The sequence below is a fragment of the Moschus berezovskii genome, chromosome 27 (assembly GCF_049115385.1).
Source record: "Moschus berezovskii isolate FMDL1 chromosome 27, NW_MosBer_1.0, whole genome shotgun sequence".
In the NCBI taxonomy this organism is placed as follows: Eukaryota; Metazoa; Chordata; class Mammalia; order Artiodactyla; family Moschidae; genus Moschus; species Moschus berezovskii.
In genome coordinates this window covers 17,264,579-17,283,037 of record NC_142486.1, presented here as the reverse complement: position 1 = coordinate 17,283,037, position 18,459 = coordinate 17,264,579, and the positions used below count along the sequence as shown (strand labels likewise).

Here is an 18,459-nt window from a genome sequence, read left to right as displayed (position 1 = left end):
TCAAATCTCAGGGCTACACAATGGATGGCTGAGCCCCCCTCTATTTTAGGTGCAGGACGGGGTGGAGGCCACTGTCAGCCACTCACAGTTTCATGGTTTCGCCTCAGATATTCCCACTGAAGGCACGACATCTGAATGCCAGGGGCCCTGGCGCCCCATGGAGCCGGGTTCCAATACCTGCCCTGCCACTTGCTGCATGATCTTGAGTTTCTTGCTCACCATCCTCTTGCCTTGGTTCCCCCATCTGTAACTTGGTGCTAACAAGAGTGCCCAACCCCGCAGGGCTGTGGAGAGCACAAAGTGGATAACACAAACAGGTGCCCCTGCCTGGCACGACAACGTCAGAAACGTCGTCTTCCTTTTCCCCTGAGAGCCTCGGGCCTCAGAATCCCGACCATCTCCTCCTCCCGGACCCTGGTCTGTAATTATCGAGAGTCTGCTGGGGACCGTGCCTCGTGTCCCAGAAGCCAGGCCAGCCTGACCTTGGCTGCCGCGGAGAGGCCCCAGAAATCTTAAGCTGCCACATCAGCTCTGTTCCTGCTTCCTCTCTTTCTGGCCAAGCCGGGGAGGTGGTGGGTGTTGATTTACATCTCAGGTGTGGTTTTCCTCCTTGGCATTGGGCCAGGAACAGGAAGGGTAGCCGGGCTCATACTGGAGAGGCTCAGAGAAATTGGGAAGAAGGGGGCGGCACAGATGCCAAAGAAGGAGGCAGTTTGGTCAGTAAATCCCCTTCCAATTCCTGGACCTGTGCGGCCTCAGCTCGGGGGATGGGCTGGAGGGGAGAAAAGGGAGTCCAAAGGAAGGTCGTGTTTGCTCGTCACAGTTGGATCCAGGTTTCTGGAGTCTCCATTCTTTGGTCCTACCTTATTCTGTGTTGGCTTCATTTTTTTTTTTTTTTAATTTATTCATTTATGGCTGCGCTGGGTCTTTGTCACTGCAGGCAGGCCTTCTCGAGTTGCGGCGAGTGGGGGCTACTCTGTAGTTGCGGTGCTCGAGTTTCTCAGTGCGATAGCTTCTGTTGTTGCAGAGCACAGGCTCCAGGCATGTGGGATCTTCCCAGAGCAGGGCTTGAATCCATGTCCTCTGCACTGACAGGCTAATTCTTTACCACTGAGCCACCAGGGAAGCCCTGGCTTCATTTTAAAAAAAACAAAAAAAATTTCATTTATTTATTGTTTTTTGGCTGTGCTGTGTCTTCATTGCTGCCAAGGCTTTCTCTGGTTGTGGGGAGCGGGGGCTATTCTCCAGTAGTACTCGGGCTTCTCATCGCAGCAGCTTCTCTTGTTTTCAGAACACAGGCTCTAGGACTCTCAGGCTTTAGGAGTTGTGGCTCCCAGGCTCTAGAGCACAGGCTCAGTAGCTGTCGCCCACGGGCTTAATTGCTCTGCAGCATGTGGGATCTTCCCAGATCAGGGATCGAACCCATGTCTCCTGCATTGGCAGACAAATTCCTTACCACTCAGCCACCAGGGAAACCCTGGGCCTCATTTTTAAGCAGGCTTTTTGCTCATGTAGAGGCCAATATACCCAATAGAAGTTCTGGCCTTAAAGCCACGGTGGGAAAAGTTCTTCCCTCCAGAGAGTCCCAGTAAAAGTCCTAGGGCCAGTGACCAGCTACCTGCCTGGGACCACATGCCAATCCCTGAACCTGTCACAGGCTGTAGGCAGGAGGGGGATGCTGAGGCAGTGTTCACACTGGCCAGGGAGGATTACATTCACCCCTGTGGAGCAGGTCAGGTCAACCCCATCCAGACCAGATGGGCCGAGAATGAGGGAGGGTGGCTCCCCAAAGGAAGTTCTGGGGGACAGGGAACAGAGCCTGGGCTGGCTGAAGTGCAGCTGGGTTTGGGACCTGGCACCAGACTCCAGCCAGTGGACAGAATCGGTCAATGTGCCTGGGCTGTGACTTAGTGGTCATGTAGGTGGTCGGGGTTGCCCAGGCCTCAGAATTCCATTTCCAGCTTCTTTTGTTGGTGGGGCAGAAGCTAGTGAGACATCTTCCCCCATCTTTCTCTTCCCAAGGACAGAATAGGGCCGGCAGGAATTCCCCTCATTAGTCATTGGCCAGAGATGGTCACATGCTCCTCTCTAACCAATCACAGTCTAGGGAGTGAAATAGCTATGATTGGTTTGGACCAATGAGAATTAACCCTGGAACTGGAGAAGAGGCTTACCTACCCTGAGCTTTGAGTACCTGACCCCAGTGGTATAGATGCTGGGTGTGTGTCCAGCTGTTTGCTACAGTACTGCAGACACCAGCTGTGGCTCAGACTGGGATCAATTCTAAAAGTATTAGAAACTCACTGTGGAATTTGGAGATGGAGCTACTCCTTATGCTGGATGATTTCTGGAAAAGATTCTGTAATGGAGTTTTGACTTGGGCATTGAAGGATGTATAGGAGTTCTCTAGCTAGAGGTGGCAACCCACTCCAGTGTTCTTGCCTGGAGACTCCCAGGGACGGGGGAGCCTGGTGGTCTGCCGTCTATGGGGTCGCACAGAGTCGGACACGACTGAAGCGACTTAGCAGCAGCAGCTAGAGGATAGGCCAGGTAGAAGGCTTGGAGGTATGGAAATTCATGGCATATCTGAGGATTATGGGGCTGTGGGAGTGTGTGCAGTGAAAAGGCAGAAAATGAGGCCTCAAGCCTACCAAGGGCCATGAATGCCATGTTCATGATCATTTGAGTGCCTGTTATGTGCCGGGCATGATGTGTATTGTGACTAATGACTGGGAAAGCCCTGCAGGTGGAGAGGTGTTTGTCTCTCCATTTAGTGATGAGGGCATGAGGCTTGGAGAGGTGGAATGCCTCACCCAGAGCGCCAACATTGGAAATGGCCAAGCTGGCATTCGAAGCCAGGCTTTGAACTCCAGAGCCTGTGCTATTTTCCCCTCCCCTGGGATCCTTCACTCAAAACAGTCTCCCGAACACCTGGTCCTTTTGTTAAAGAAAACAAATGTACCACAAGTAGTTCCTTGGAAGCTCGATTTCTTTTTTGTTTCTTAGTAAAACATTTCTCAATTCCCTACTCCTCTCTGCTGCTGCTAAGTCACATTAGTCGTGTCCGACTCTGTGCGACCCCATAGACGCAGCCCACCAGGATCCCCCGTCCCTGGGATTCTCCAGGCAAGAACACTGGAGTGGGTTGTCATTTCCTTCTCCAGTGAATGAAAGTGAAAAGTGAAAGTGAAGTCGCTCAGTCGTGTTAGACTCTTCGCGACCCCATGGACTGCAGCCTACCAGGCTTCTCCGTCCATGGGATTTCCCAGGCAAGAGTACTGGAGTGGGGTGCCATTGCCTTCTCCATACTCCTCTCTAGGGTGTATGATTCCTTCTGTGAACCAGCCCCAGCTACTGCAATTTAGAAAAAAAGGGACACCAACAGTGAGAGTGCCGTTCTCTCCCTGCCCGGGGTCTCTTCCTGCCACCTCCACCCTGTCACCAGCTTCCCTGGAAAGTTCCAGCTGCCCTCCTGTTTCTCCAGCAGGCTTTTAGGACTTTGCTTCCTTTTTGTGTACAACCTCCCCTCGGCTCACTTTACACCAGACCATGTGGCACTAGTGGTAAAGAACTCGCTTGCCAATGCAGGAGATGTAAGAGACGCAGGTTCTATCCCTGGGTCGGGAGGATTCCCTGGAGGAGGGCATGGCAACCCACTCCAGTGTTCTTGCCTGGAGAATCCCTGGGACAGAGGATCCTGGCGGGCTACAGTCCATAGGAGCTCAGAGAGTTGGACACAACTGAGCAAGCAAACATTATAATATTACTGCAAACATGACTGCTTTGAACAGCACATATTTACTTATTGCCCCAGAGTTTCTGGGTGTCAGGAGCCTGGGCATGGCTTAGCTGGGTCGGCTTCTCAGGGTCTCTCAAGGCTGCACACACATGAGTTGGCTGGGGGATTCCTTCTGAGCTCCTGTGATGTTGGCAGCATTCAGTTTCTCGTCGGCTTTGACCTGAGAGCCTCGGGTTCTTGCTGGCCTTTAGCAGAAGGCCGCCCTCAGTTCCTTCCCTGGTGACCTTTTCAAAGCCAGAGTCTCCTGGCAGGTTGGAGTTAGTCTTCCATAATGGAATCGCATCCGTGTGGTCCCTACGTATTCATCACCTTTGCCATATTCTGTTGGTTCAGAATAAGTCACGTGCCCCCCATCCCCCGCCCCAGGCAAGGAGAGGGGAGGGGACCCAAGGACCCAAGGACGTGACATGAGGTGAGGCTCACGGGGCCATCTCAGAGTCTGTCCGCCACCATCACTAAGCCTTCTCCCTTTCTGTTTTTAACATCAAAGCCAACAGACAACACGTGCTAGTAGTCTTCATCCTGCCCTTCTCACTTAAGGGCAGATCTTGGAAGTTCTTTCTCATTGAGGGGCTTGGTTGGGCGGGGCTGAGATGATAAGCCATTGATTCTGGGCTTGACTGGGGTGGCCCTTGAAGGAGAGAGAGGCACGCAGCGACCCTGTCTGTGCTCAGAAAGATCACTCTGTGCTCCCTGCATGCCTGGCCCAGTTTGAAGTACTGACCTGTATTAACCCACTTAATCCTCACAACAGCTCTGGGAGGACGGCACTTTTATTATTGCCATTTTGCAGAAGAAGACATCAAGGCCCAGAGAGGTTATGTCACTTATCCGAGGTCACACAGCCAGAAAGTGGCAGTAGGAACTCTTACCTTCATTTTACAGATGAGGAAACTAAAACTCAGAAGGGTTCATCAGCCTGCCTCAGTAACATCAAATGGCTGATCAATGAGAGGGGTGCAGGGGTAGGGAAAGGGCCGGTTCCGTGACCCATCTTGCTTGACTCTGGTCGCTGTCGTGAAGCTGGCAGAGGCCTAGAGTTGGAGAAATAACCAAATACCCAGGCTGGTGGTTCTTCAGCACTGTGGGGTCAGCGAAGGACAGCAGCCCGGGAGGGAGCTGGTTCTGCCTTCCCCCCAAGCAGATGCACTAACAGCCCCCTTTCTTCCACCAGATCAGAATCTATAACGTGACCTACATGGGGCCCACCCTCCGTATCGCGGCCAGCACCCTGAAGTCTGGAGCTTCCTACAGCGCGCGGGTGAAGGCCTGGGCTCAGAGCTACAACAGCTCCTGGAGCGAGTGGAGCCCCAGCACCAACTGGCTTAACTGTGAGTACCCTACCCGGAGTCCTGAGCAGTTAGCATCTCTCTCTGTCCCTCTGTTTTTTTGGGGGTTTTGTGAGTGTGTGTGTGTAGGGTTTTTTTTTTTTTTTTTTGGTCTTACCTTGCAGGTTGCAGGATCTCAGTTTCCCCACCAGGGCCCAGTGATTGAACTCGGGTCACCCTGTTGAAAGCCTGGAGCCCTAACCACTAGGCAACCGGGGAATTCTCCGCAGTTAGCATCTCTGCTCCCCACTTTCATTCCGCCAGCCCAATACCTGGTCGCCCTATCACAAGATGCCTCTAACTGCAGTTAACAGAAGTTCCAGCTGATGCGGTATACCAGTCAGGGTGTGCAGTAGGTTACAGTAACAAACCCACAGGTTCCACCGCTTAACACTATAGGAATGTATTTCTTGCTCAGGTAACAGCTCAGCATGAACTTTGCTGATCGGCAGCTGGTTTTCCTCCCTGTGGCTCCATCATTTTCTAGGACAAAGAGTCTTAGCTTTTCCGTATCATGGACAGTCCAGCGAAGCCTGTGGCCCTCATCTCAGTATTTTTAGAGCATAGTTGATTCACAATATTGTGTTAGTTTCGGGCACACAGCAAAGCAATTAATTATACATACTCATATATCTATTCTTTTTCAGATTTTTTTTCCCACATAGGTTATTAATGAGTACTTAGTTCCCTGTGCTATATAGTAGGTCCTTGCTGATTATCTCTTTTACTTAAAGTAGTGTGCATACGGCCAGCCCCAATCTCTCAGTTCATCCCTCCCCCCAACACCCCTTTCCCCCTTGACAACCACAAGCCAGAATAATATTTTTAAATGTATGAAATAAAGTACAGAGGATTTCAATGGAAACCTAATTCTATTGAAATGTGATTATTAAAAGATTTTAAAATATTTTTGCTATCTAAGAATATAGGCTTCTTTAATAACACATTAAAAATAGGATCTAGTGGTAGTTCTCATAAATACTGTCATTTCAAAGCAGATGAGCTTAAAGGATATTTCATGGTACTCCTACCAGCGGGTGATAAGAGAATACCTGTGATTTCTGTTGGGGCCTGAGTGACTGATGCTGCTATCACTGTAGCTTGCTCTCTCCATTCCTAATGGGAGGAAATGCCAGGTTTCAGAAATTAGTGAAGGCTTCCCTGGTGGTTCAGTGGTAAATAATCTGCCTACCGATGCAGGAGACACAGGCTCAGTCCCTGATCTGGGAAGATCCCACATGCCATGGAGCAGTTAAGCCCTCTGCCACAACTACTGAGCCTGAACTCCAGAGCCTAGGAGCCACAACTACTGAAGTCTGCGTACCCTAGAGCCTGTGCTCCACAAGAGAAGCCACTGCAATGAGAAGCCCATGCACTGTAGCTAAAGAGTAGCTCCCACTCCCTGCAACTAGAGAAAAGCCTGTGCAACAATGAAGACCCAATAAGCCATAAATAAATCAATAAATAGAATTATATAAAAAAAGAAGTTAGTGAAAATAAAGCTATCATTTCTTTCCCGTCAAAGCTCCCAGACCCCTAAATTCTAATGGCAACCATGGTGGAAGTCCCCAAGTAAAGAATCCCTGCTCTAGGGCCTTGCCATCATCTGAATCCAGCCAGCAGAAAGGGAATGAGAGTGGAGAGACCACAGCTGCTTCTTAAAAGCCTCAGCAAGAAGTGACACACATCACTTCCTCTCAAGTTCTATTGGTGGAACTGGCCACGCATAGCTGCAAGGGGTTCTGGGAAATGTACTCCTTCATCTGGTACTCTGTTCCCCTAAACACTTTGCCACTTTTTCAGTAAAGATATTGAATTATCTCACATAAAATGAAGCCTTACAGGGGAATTCCCCAGCCATCCAGTCTTTAGGATTCTGTGCTTCCACTGCTGAGGGCCCTTGTTCAAAACCTGGTCAGGGAACTAAGATCCCACAAAGCTGCGCTACATGGCCAAAAAAAGATGAAAAAAAAATGAGGTTTAACCAATGAATATCGCTGCTCAGTGACGTCACTCCAGAGTCTTGTCTTTCCCTCTGCCATTCCTAGCATGGTAGCGTTTTATCCTTACCTACTGTCACCTCATGGCCCCAGGTTGTCTACTGCAAACACCCTCATGCCCCAGGCCCAAAGGAAATGGAAGGCTGCCACAAGGAGTACATCCCGTGCACCTTTTATCAGGAAGCAAAAACCTTTCCAGTCCCAGTGGACTTCCCCTTGCATCTCATCGGCCAGGACTGTCACATGGCCTCCCCCAATTTCAAGGGAGGCAGGGAACTCAAATGCCTGGAAAGGGGAGTAGTTTTGGCCCATGATTGGCCCAAACCTCAGGGTGGGCACATCACAGCCTGGCAAAGAAGAAGGGGAGACAGCTGTAGGGTGGGAGAGGCTGCCCGAGGCATCATCTGAACAATGGGGAGAAGGAAGGGCTGTTGTGAACACTCACTGAAGGAAGAGTTCTTCAAAGCGCTGGGCATAGTGGTGAGTGGCAGGTACCCCATCACACGCCCCTCTAAGCCTCACTCATCCTGCTCCATCGAAGCATCTTGACCATCTGTCTCCAACTCTGGGCTGTAGGCCCTATGGGTGGTGCCTGCTCCGTGTCTCTGTTTCCATTGTCCAGCATAGCACCAGGCACATAGTAAACGCTTGGGAAAGTTTTATCAAATTGATTTTCCCCTTTGACCTGAAGAAGGGAAGGGAACTAGATTGTGTGAGACAGATACCATGTAAGCTCCTACTACATACTAGACACTGGCCCAGTGCTAGATGCCGAGAGATCAGTGGTGAACAAATAGACAAGAAACGCTGTTTTTGTGGAACTGACATTTTGGAGGGGGAGACAGAAAATAAACGAGAAACAAAAATATAAATGAGATCTAGATCTAGTAAGTCCGAGAAGGAAATAAAGCAGGGAAAAGGGATGGGAGAAGGGGTGGGGGAGAGCCTTCTGGATCTGACAGTGAACACGGAGAGGAGGGCCAGCTCTGTGAATGGACATGCAGGCCCTGCTTCACGTGTATATTAAATCGTATAAGCCTCACAACGAGTTAAGTAGTTATTAACCCATTGTACAGATGAGGAAACTGAGGCACAGAGTGGATGAACCTCTTGTCCTGGGTTGCCAGCAAGTCTCTGACAGAGTCAGGCTTTGAACTGAGGGCATCCAACTCCAAGTCTCTGCACTTGACTTTAGTGCTTCAGGAAAGAGAGGCAAGTTCAGGACCCTGAAGTGGCCCTGAGCTTTGGAAGAGTAGGGGACAGCGAGGAGGCCAGGGTGGCGAGGGCTCAGAGCAGGGAGTAGGAGCTGACGCGGCAGCCAGCTCACGCAGGGTCTTGGAGGGTCCTGAGGCCTCGGTCTCCTTCTCTGGGAGATGGAGACCAGGCTGGATGTGGCACGCCGAAGGCTCACGGCTTCCCTCCGCTTCCAGACTACGGGGAGACCTGGGAGCAGCGCCTCCAGCTGGGCGTCGGCATCTCCTGCGTCATCATCCTGGCAGTGTGTGTGTCCTGCTATATCAGCATCATCAAGTGAGTCCTGGGCTTCCGTGCGGGGCGCTGCCAAGCCAGCCGCCCTGGAGTGTGGAGTGGGCAGGAATTTCCCCTCTCACCTGACAGCTTGCAGCCCTTTGACTCAATGATAGATATTTACTGAGCAGCTACTATGTGCAAGGCACTGAACGGACAGGGAGACCCTGTGTCCTTGGGGAGGCAGAAGATGCCAGGCCAACAAGTAACCATGGCTTTTTTCCATAGTGACCCTTGCACTGAAGGAATTAAGCCAAGATGAGCTGGGGGACATTCCCGGGGTGCCAGGGCGGGCCCCTCTGAGGACTGATGACCTGACAGTGGGGTGGAGCTGGATAGGGCAGGAGCTGGGGACAGGGCCTTCCTTTGGCAGAAGGGAGATGGATCATACCCAGGGCACGCCCCAGACATTTGAAGGCAGGTAGTAATAGACAGGAATTCTAGACGATTGCCCTGCAGAATCAGGAGACCTGGGTTCGGATCCTGGCCTTGGCACTTGGTAACTGTATGACCAAGTTTCTGAACCTCTGTTCAGCCTTGGGTCCCTATTTCATCAGTCCCAAGAGTCCTAAGGAGAAGGCAATGGCAAGCTACTCCAGTACTCTTGCCTAGAAAATCGCATGGACAGAGGAGCCTGGTGGGCTGCAGTCCATGGGGTCGCTACTAGTCGGACACGACTGAGCGACTTTACTTTCATGTTTCACTTTCACACATTGGAGAAGGAAATGGCAACCCACTCCAGTGTTCTTGCCTGGAGGATCCCAGGGACGGCAGAGCCTGGTCGGCTGTCGTCTATGGGGTCGCACAGAGTCGGACACGACTGAAGCGACTTAGCAGCAGCAGCAGCAGCAAGAGTCCTAAGGGAGTCCCAGAGCCCTGGGTGCAAGGAGCCTTGTCTCCAATGAGCATGAGCCCTAGGAATATGGAGTCTCAGCGCCTCAGTCCTCCCACCTCTGAAATGGGACTAATGGACCCAAGCTGACCACATCCAGAAGGGCGGTGGTGGAGGGCTGACGGTGAGTGAGTGTCCGCATTCTGCCAGGCGCGCAGTAGGTATGCAGGGAATGCACGGTCCCTTCTCCACGGCTGGTGCTGAGCCCTCTGAGCCCTCTGGGCTGGTCTTTCCCCTTCTCTGAGCCTCAGTTTCCCCATCGTCTGTCCTCTCCACCCCGACTCTGTTATAGTTCTCCAGCCTCCTTGCTGTTCTTTGAACCCCAAACCCAAGCAAGCTCTTCCCTCCACGCCTTTGCACTCGCTGTGTCTGCCTGGAAAGCCCCTTCCGCGGGCACTGCTGAGCCCCGCACCTCCTCCACCTTCAGTCGCCTCTCGGAAGCCACCTCCTCAGAGAGGCCTTCCTGGATCACACCCTTTACTCCTCTCTAGTCCCTTATGGCCTTTATTTTTATTCCTGGCACTTCTTGTCAGGAATGAATGATGTCATACAATCATTTCCGCATCTGTTTGCCTGTCTCCATCTTCTAGAAGGTCAGTTCTGTGAAGGCAGGTGTTTCTGTTTGTCTTGTCCCCTGAAGCCTGGCACAGTGAGTGATTAGGAGATGCTCAGTAAATAGGTGGTAACTGACCAAGTGGAGTGGGTGGAGGCTGATCCAGAGGCAATCCGAGAAGACTCCTGCCCAGCCCTGACCCAGGAAGGGAGGAGGACTCCCTCGGCCTCTCCGGCCACGCCAGACTTCTTGTCGGCACTTTGTCCTCCGCTGCTCCAGAGGGAAGGTTGTTGAAGGGGAAACCCAGGATCCTCTCTCTGCATCTTGTGTGTTGTGGTCAGTTGCTCAGTTGTGTCTGACTCTTTGTGATCCCATGGTCTGTAGCCCACCAGTCTCCTCTGCCATGGGATTCTCCCAGCAAGAATACTGGAGTGGGTAGCCATTTCCTCCCCTGGGGGATTTTCCTGACCCAAGGATCAAACCCATGTCTCCTGTGGCTCCTACATTGGCAGGCAGATTCTTTACTGCTCACGGCGACTGGGAAGTCCATCTGCCGCTTAGGTCTCCCCTAATTCCCAGGGACTTGTTCCCTCTGGGGCAGAGGTGGCCGCATCAGGCCGCAAAGTGCTGGACCCGAACCCAGCTGTAATGCCCCTCAGCTGTCACTTCACCTCCCCAGGCCTCAGTCTCCTCATCTGTAGAGTGGGATTAGCGGTAGGACCTGTTTCACAGGGTGAGGGAGTCAAAAAATCTATCAGCGTGATCTCTGAGCCCTAATAAGTCTGGGTGACTATGAATCTTTTTATGGGAAGAACATCAACCTGTTAGTGATGCTCAGGGACCAATAACTTGTCCTTTCTTTTTTAGGATTAAGAGAGAATGGTGGGACCAGATTCCCAACCCAGCCCACAGCCCCCTTGTGGCAGTTGTCATCCAGGATTCTCAGGTAGGAAAAGGGGCGGGTGAGGACGCTTTGGGTCGTGTGTATCGGGAAACACATTTCAAGACACGTGGTGTGTTAAGCATATCTGTTGCGGGTTGCACATGGGCGGTCAGGAAGATTTCAGGGTAGGTTGAGTCAACAGCTAGAGGCTTTCACTCCCCTTCCTTTGGCTTCCGGAGTGTTCTTTTGGCTTGGGGGGTAGGGTCTTCTGGAATTGGATTTCTTGCTTTTTTGTCGCTGTTCTGAGGTCTCTGAGGTCTTCTGCATATCGTCTCCTAGGGAGGTACCTGTACCATGTAGGACAGGAGGTCACAAGGAGTTGAAGAGGGAACAAGTTTTCCGTTTCTTCCTCTTAAGAGCAGGAAACTGTCCCCGAAGCACCAGCAAATCCCTCCATTCTCATTGGCTTGAATTATATCACAGCCTCTTTCATAAACCACTCACCTGTAAGGAGTGGAAATACTTGAGGCCATCCAGATGGACACTCCTGAGCTAGGAGTGCAGCCAGCCTCCCCAGTGCGATGGTCACATGGAATTTGCCTGAGCACCATCAGGGTTCTCTAGGAAGGGGAGTAGCGGGGGATGCAAGTCCTGTCTAGAATAGAAGATCTGTGAGTCTTCAATTCTCCAGGGACCCTGAGGCAGGCTCTGGAGTCCAGCAGTGCTGGCTTTGAACCGTCACTGTCACTTATCTGCAGGGTAGACTTAACAAGTTGCTTAACTTCTCTGAGCCTCAGTTCCTTCATGTGGGTTACAGTAGTGGTTATAACAGGGCTGATGTTGGAATTCACTGTTGGAGACAGTTCACAGGAAGTGAATATTACAGCACATAGTATAATTTATGTATCAGTTAGCTTTTGCTATATAACAAATCATCCCCAAATTTAGAAATTTTGATGATATCAAGTCTCCTCAAGGCAAACAGGCTCCGAGCATCGCTGGATGCCAGGCTGGGTGGGAAGGCCTCTCTGCTCTGTCATTGGCTGTCTCTGTGTTTTAGGTGTCACTGTGGGGGAAGCGGTCTCGAGGCCAGGAACCAGCCAAGTGCCCGTATGTATATGAACTTAGATTATAGCCTACATGGATTTGGAAGGGGCTGGAATTAGGGTGGGGGGCCCCATCTTGAAACTGGAGTCACACCCCCCCTTGATGTCTGCCTTTCCTTCCTGGGTGTTCAGCACTTGTCCTGTGACACTGGGTTTTGAGGGGTGGCAGGGGGAGGGGTAGTCTGAGTAAGTCAACTGCCAACTGAGCCCCCTGAGTCTCATTGTTTGGGGGGCTGGTCAGTGAACCCCCTTTGGGATGCCCACTCTGTCCTGAGCAAGGCTGATTGTGGTAACAAGCAAGGCAGCTGTGCATGCATGCTTGCTAAGTTGCTTCAGTTGTGTCTGACTCTTTGCAACCCTGTGGACTAAACTGTAGCCCACCAGGCTCCTCTGTCCAAGGGACTCTCCAGGCAAGAATACTGGAGTGGGTTGCCTTGCCCTCCTCCAGGGGATCTTCCTGACACAGGGATCGAACCCACATCTCTGATGTCTCCTGCATTGGCAGGCGGGTTCTTTACCACTGTCGCCACCTGGGGAGTTGATTAGAGGTCAGACAAGAAATCCTGGCAAGGCTTTATTAGAGCCCCTGCTGCAGTGGGGAGCAGGGGTGGAGAACAAGAAACAGGTTCCCTTGCTCACTACCCAGGGAGGGACGAATTGGTTCGTTATATAAGGTGAGGGCAGGGGTGTGTCCAGGGCTTGGGCTGGAGAGGTGGCATAGGTGTTTTGCCTGATTCTCTGGTGGTGTGGTGTGCAGAGGGCATACACAGAACCCTGCTTTTGTTCCCAACACTGTTTTTGCTCCCAGCTCTTCAAAAGTGGCAGTTGAGGTTTGGGGTCTTTTTGTATCTTTTGTCCACCATTGGCCCCAACGGCAGCATGCATGCAGTTATTTTTACTTCCATATTGTTTAATATTTTGTTGCTCAAGGAGAGGTTTGTTACAGTGCAAGCATTGCAGCACTGCAGCAAAGGGTCCCAGGTCCCAGCCTGTCTCAACATCAGTTCAGGGTGATTTTGAGCTGGGCTTTGAAGGGTGAATAGGAGTTTTTCAAGAGAAGAAAGTGAACTCTGATTAAACTTTGTTTTTGTAGACACTGGAAGACTTGTCTTGCCAAGCTCCTGCCCTGTTTACTGGAGCATGGCATGGAGAAGGACGAAGACTTCTCTAAGGCTGCTAGAAATGGGCCTTCCCAGGGTCCTGGGAAAGTAGCATGGCGCCCCGTGGAGGTCAGCACGACGATCCTCCGGCCAGAGAGCATCAGCGTGGTGCGGTGCGTGGAGCTGTTTGAGGCCCAAGTGGAGAAGGAAGAAGAGGAAGTGGAGGAAGATAAAGGGAGCTTCTGCCCATCGCCTGAGAACAGCGGGGGCCTCTTCCAGGAGGGCAGAGAGGACATTGCGGCCCGGCTAACAGAGAGCCTGTTCCTGCACCTTCTCAGAGATGAGACTGGGGGCTTTAGTCCACAAGGTGTGGAGTCCTGCCTTCTTCCCCCTTTAGAAAATGCTAATGCTCAGAGGCCCTGGGCCGAGTTCCCAAGGGTGGGGCCCCAGGACGCATTGTCTGAGGACAAGGAACAGCCTCTGAGCCCAGAGTCAAGTCCTCCGGCCACTCCGACCCAGAACCCAGCTGGCCTGCCTCTCCCAGAGATGCCCGCCGTCATCTCAGACAACCCCGCTTACCGCAGCTTCAGCACCTTTCTGAACGAGTCCTTGGGCCCTGGAGAGCTTGACTCAGACCCACAGCTGGCCGAACGCCTGGGGGAAGTGGACCCCGACATCCCCGCCGCCCCCCAGCCGGAACCGGAAAGCTGGGAGCAGATCCTGCGTCAGAGGGTCCTCCAGCACAGGGCGGCCCCCAGCCCCGCCTCGGCCCCTGGCAGCGGCTACCGGGAATTTGTGCAAGCGGTGAAGGAGGGCAGCGCCCGGGACAGCGGGCTGGCCGGCTTCGGGCCCTCTGAAGAGGCCGGCTACAAGGCCTTCTCCAGCTTGCTTGCCAGCAGTGACAGCTGCCCTGAGACTTCTGGGCTTGAGCCCAGCAGTGGGGAAGGGGGCTACAAACCCTTCCAGAGCCTCGCCTCTGGCTGCCCCAGGACCCCTACCCCCATTCCTGTCCCCCTGTTCACTTTTGGCCTGGATGCGGGCCCCCCTCACAGTCCTCAGGACTCTGAGTGGCCTCAGTTGGAGCCAGCGGGCAAGGGAGATGATGGACAGAAACCGCTCTTCGCCCCAGTGCCAGCCACAGACCCTCTCAGGGATGACCTGGGCAACGGCATTGTCTACTCAGCCCTCACCTGCCACCTGTGTGGCCACCTGAAGCAGTGCCACGGCCAGGAGGAAGCTGGCAAGGCGCAAACTGTGGTCAGCCCCTGCTGCGGCTGCTGCTGTGGGGACAGGTCCTCGCCTCTGCTGAGTCCGCTGAAGGCCCCAGACTCCCCGCCCCAGGGGGCTCCACTGGAGGCCAGCCTCTCTGCGGCCTCCCTAGCACCCTTGGGTGTCTCAGAGGAGGGGAAGTGCCCTCTGTTCAATGCCCCCAGCCATGCCCAGAGCTCAGGCCAGGCTCCTGCAGTGGCAGCCATGCTCTCTCCAGGGCCCACCTGCATGGACGCTTCCTAAGTGCATGCCCACTCCTTGCTGAAGTCTACAGGGGAGAGGGGGCCTTAATCAGGCCTGCAAAATGCCTCCCCCTGGAAGGCTGCCAGGCTGGCAGAGTTTTGGAAGACTCTGGGAACTCTGGAATGAAGTTGTCAGACGCTGTGTTTACAGGGACTGGATGCCCCCAGCTCCCTTCGCTGGCCTCGGCTCACCACCTCCTATGGGAGTGGGGTGTGCCCACAGAGGCACCTGCAGTCATCTGGAGACTCCCCGGGCACCTTGGCTTGTGCACGAGCTGTTGGCCACTTCATTGGTTCACAGCTGCGCCAATGGACTGTCCCTGTCACACTCAAGGCATATTCTGTCACTCTGTTACCCAGTTCTTGCCCAGACTCCAGAGTAGCTACCACCATCTCTCTAGATTGGATGCTGAGCCTAGAAACTCACCAAGCCAACAGGGGAATTGACTTGGGAGGCCTTGGGAAATTGAGGTCCAGGAAGGGTGATCATCTGCCCAGAGATGTCTATTCATTCAACAGAAGTTGATGCTGGGAGCAAGGTCTGAGCTGCAGAGGGGTGATTAATTAAGCAGAGTTAACCAAGGACATGATAAATTGTGATTTCTGAGACGTGACAGCTTGTGGCCAGCTTCCCACGCAAGGCTGGGATTCCTGTTGAGTATTGGATCCCCAGAGAAGAGGCTTGCCTGGCGACCTTGGGGCAGGCGTGTGCCCCCAGGGATGCCGTTGCTGGCATCACTGATTCCAAAGGGGTGGCTCAGGTCCCCTGATCCAGCGAGCTGGGGCAACCAAGACGCTGACACCAGGCACATCACCTGCACATCATCAGCTGCCACCTCAGGGTGAGGAATGCTTGTTTGTGTGCATCTCAAAAATTATTTCATCGCTGTGTTTGTGTTTGCTGAGGAGGGTGGAATGGGAAGAGACGGAGTTTTGTATAAATAAAGGTTCTTTATCTCCTTCCCCTCCCCCCGCACCAGTTATTAAACAAACATCCTGCCAAGCATCCTCGCGACTGTTTTATCTCTGTTAACTCACAGAATCTTCCCATCCAGGGGAACTGAGACCAGCCCAAGAGGTTAAGTAACTTGCTGTCTCTGCTTGGGTTTCCCCAAGACCGGGATGCAAGTGAAGTTCATTGAAACAGGAGGTGATCCCAGGAAGCCCTGCTTGGAGAATGGGGAGGGAGCGGGGAAGGGCAGGAAGCAATAGAGGTGTTATCACACAGAGTGCCAGCGCAGGCAACAGCTGCTTCAGCCACTGGGAGCTTCAGAAAGCCAGGCACAGCGCATGCCTCGAGGTGGGGAGCTAGGCTGTTTATCCACACACTCCCATCTGTCCTTGGTAGAGGGCTGTGTCCAGGGGCATTAATTCCCCAGCACATCCAGCTGCTCCAGGAAAAAAATCCTCAGGTTGAGAGTAGGGTCTGTTTGAGCAGCCTCTGGCACAGGAAGGAGATGTGAGCAGGGCTGTACTGGCGGCTGCTACTTTGCCAAGGTCATTCAGCCAGTGGCAGACCAAAGCTGAACCCCGGCAGGGTCTCCATCGCCCAGGCCCTTTGTAGGTGATCCGTGCTTGACATCTGGGTGGTCGGTGTGTGGTGTGGGCCTCAGACATGCAGGCAGGGGATCTTAATTAAGCTCCTTTGTCTGCAATCATTCTATATTTCTGAGTCGCCGCCCTGACTGCCATGCTTGCAAAATGAGGGGCTGTTTGATGTTCCTTCCGCTCTGGCATTCTCCGTAATACACTGCAGAGGTGACGGGGAACTCATTACCTCACATGCCGCCTGATGTTTGTGAGAACTGTCTCCTGTGTGCTGAACCCGAATCTATCCCCTGAATCACCGCCCTCCATACAGTCTGCTGATGGAGAAATGGGTCTAGAAGGAGCCCGTGCAGCGAGACTTGAAAAGAGACTTGCCCGTGCGGTGAGCTGCAGCAAGCAACAGAACCCAAACTAGCCCTCTGCACCTGTTGTCTGCAAGAGAGCTTTGTAATAAAATGTAACAACTTAAAGCAAAAGTAATTATTTAGGACCAAGCAATATGCTAAGTGCCATCCACTAACTATATCACATTTCTAGCAAGCAGGTTATTATTCCAATTTTACAGATAAGGCCGCTGACTCAGACAGGTTGAGGTTTAGCTTAGGGTCACACAGCTGGAAAGTCTGGGAACTAGGATTTGAATCCGGGTCTGACTGCAGGGTTCCCAACCACCACGAAGTACCGTCTCATGAAGAACATGGCACCATCTCGAATGTCAGCTCTAATCCACTTAGCCTGTGAGTCATCTTAGAAAATCAAATTTTAAAGCTAAGCATCCAACAGAGAAAAAAACACTCGGGTGAGTGCTGGAGAGTTGGTTGGGTTGTAAATCCAGCAGAATTGAGACTGATTCGTTCCCTACCCAGGAGGTTGTGAGATCCAACTTGTCTGCTGAGGCTCACATTACAGAATCCTCTGGGCTGCGGGAAACTAGAATGGAGAGACACAGACACTTCCCATCTGTTTTTTCCTACCTTGAGCACATGATGTGATCTTAGTTCCCCGACCAGGGGTCAAACCCACACCCCCAGCAGTGGAAGTGTGGAGGCTTAACCAGTGGACCACCCGAGAGGTCCAATCTCTTATCCAGATTTCAATCCACCCTCCCAGGTTCAGGGAAGCTCGTGGGAGGCCGCTGTTCTGGCTTCCCCACTCCTCTTCTCCATCTTAACACAGGGAAGGAAGAAGCAGAGAGAGCAGGAAAGCCACACATCCCACCAATGTTTACTGAGAACCCTCTATGTGCTAGGCACCGTGCTGGATGTGAGGGAATAAAGTCCCTTCCCTCCTGGATCTTACAGTTCAGCGGGAGAGACAGTAAAAAGACAAAAGGAGGGACTTCCCTGGTGGTCCAGTGTTTAAGACTCTGGGCTCCCAATGCAGGTTCAATCCCTGCTCGGGGAACTAGATGCCATATGCCACAATTAAAGATTCTGCATGCCGCAACAAAGATCGAAGATCCTACATACAGCACCTAAGACCTAGTGCAGCCAAATTTTAAAAATAGCCGGGAAGATTTCCCAGAGAAGGGAATGGCTACCCACTCCAGTATTCTTGCCTTTTACTTTCCATCTTGATGGAAAGTAAAAGTGTCAGTCGCTCAGTTGTGTCCGACTCTTTGCAACCCTATGGACTGTAGCTGGCCAGGCTCCTCTGTCCATGGGATTCCCTAGGCAAGGATACTGGAGTGGGTTGCCATACCCTTCTCCAGGGGATCTTCCCAACAGGGATCAAACCTAGGTCTCCTGCTATGCGGGCAGATTTGTTACTGTCTGAGTCACCAGGGAAGCCCTGGAGAATTCCATGGACAGAGGCGCAAGAAGACACAACTGAATGACCAACATTAATATAAATTCACAAAAGGAAAAAAACCACAAACCCTCAAAGCTGCTAGGAAGAAAACAGGAGTCCGAGATGGGGGGGAGGGGTTGGCAGAGGTCTTTAGGGAGGTGGCATTTGAACTGAGCCCTCCTTGACTAGGAGAACCAGGATGGTCTGTAGGAAGAGTATTCTAGGCAGAGAACAGACCAAAGGGCAAAGACACCAAGGCACAGGGAGTTTGGCACGTTCACAGATAGAAAGATCAGCTACAGCAGTGAGCCAGAACAGTTGTGGGACATAAGATCAGCCGGGACTGGAGTAAGGAATTTATATTTGGCTTAAATGCACATTAGCCCCACCCACTGAGAAACATGGTCCAGTAGACACATCT

The 18,459-nt window shown here is 52.4% G+C and overlaps 1 protein-coding gene across 7 annotated transcripts in view; it reads left to right on the top strand.

Annotated features, from left to right (window-relative positions):
- The window catches only part of IL4R (interleukin 4 receptor), a 52,334-nt gene extending 36,629 nt beyond the window's left edge, over positions 1–15,705 (top strand). For all 7 annotated transcript variants that reach the window (XM_055409723.2, XM_055409727.2, XM_055409724.2 and 4 more), the window contains 5 exons: positions 4,974–5,130; positions 8,558–8,657; positions 10,967–11,045; positions 12,043–12,092; positions 13,182–15,705. In XM_055409723.2, the coding sequence (XP_055265698.2) occupies positions 4,974–5,130; positions 8,558–8,657; positions 10,967–11,045; positions 12,043–12,092; positions 13,182–14,700 (1,905 nt within the window). In that variant the 3' untranslated portion in view covers positions 14,701–15,705. The remainder of the gene's footprint in view (positions 1–4,973; positions 5,131–8,557; positions 8,658–10,966; positions 11,046–12,042; positions 12,093–13,181) is intronic.
- Positions 15,706–18,459: the final 2,754 nt, after the last annotated feature.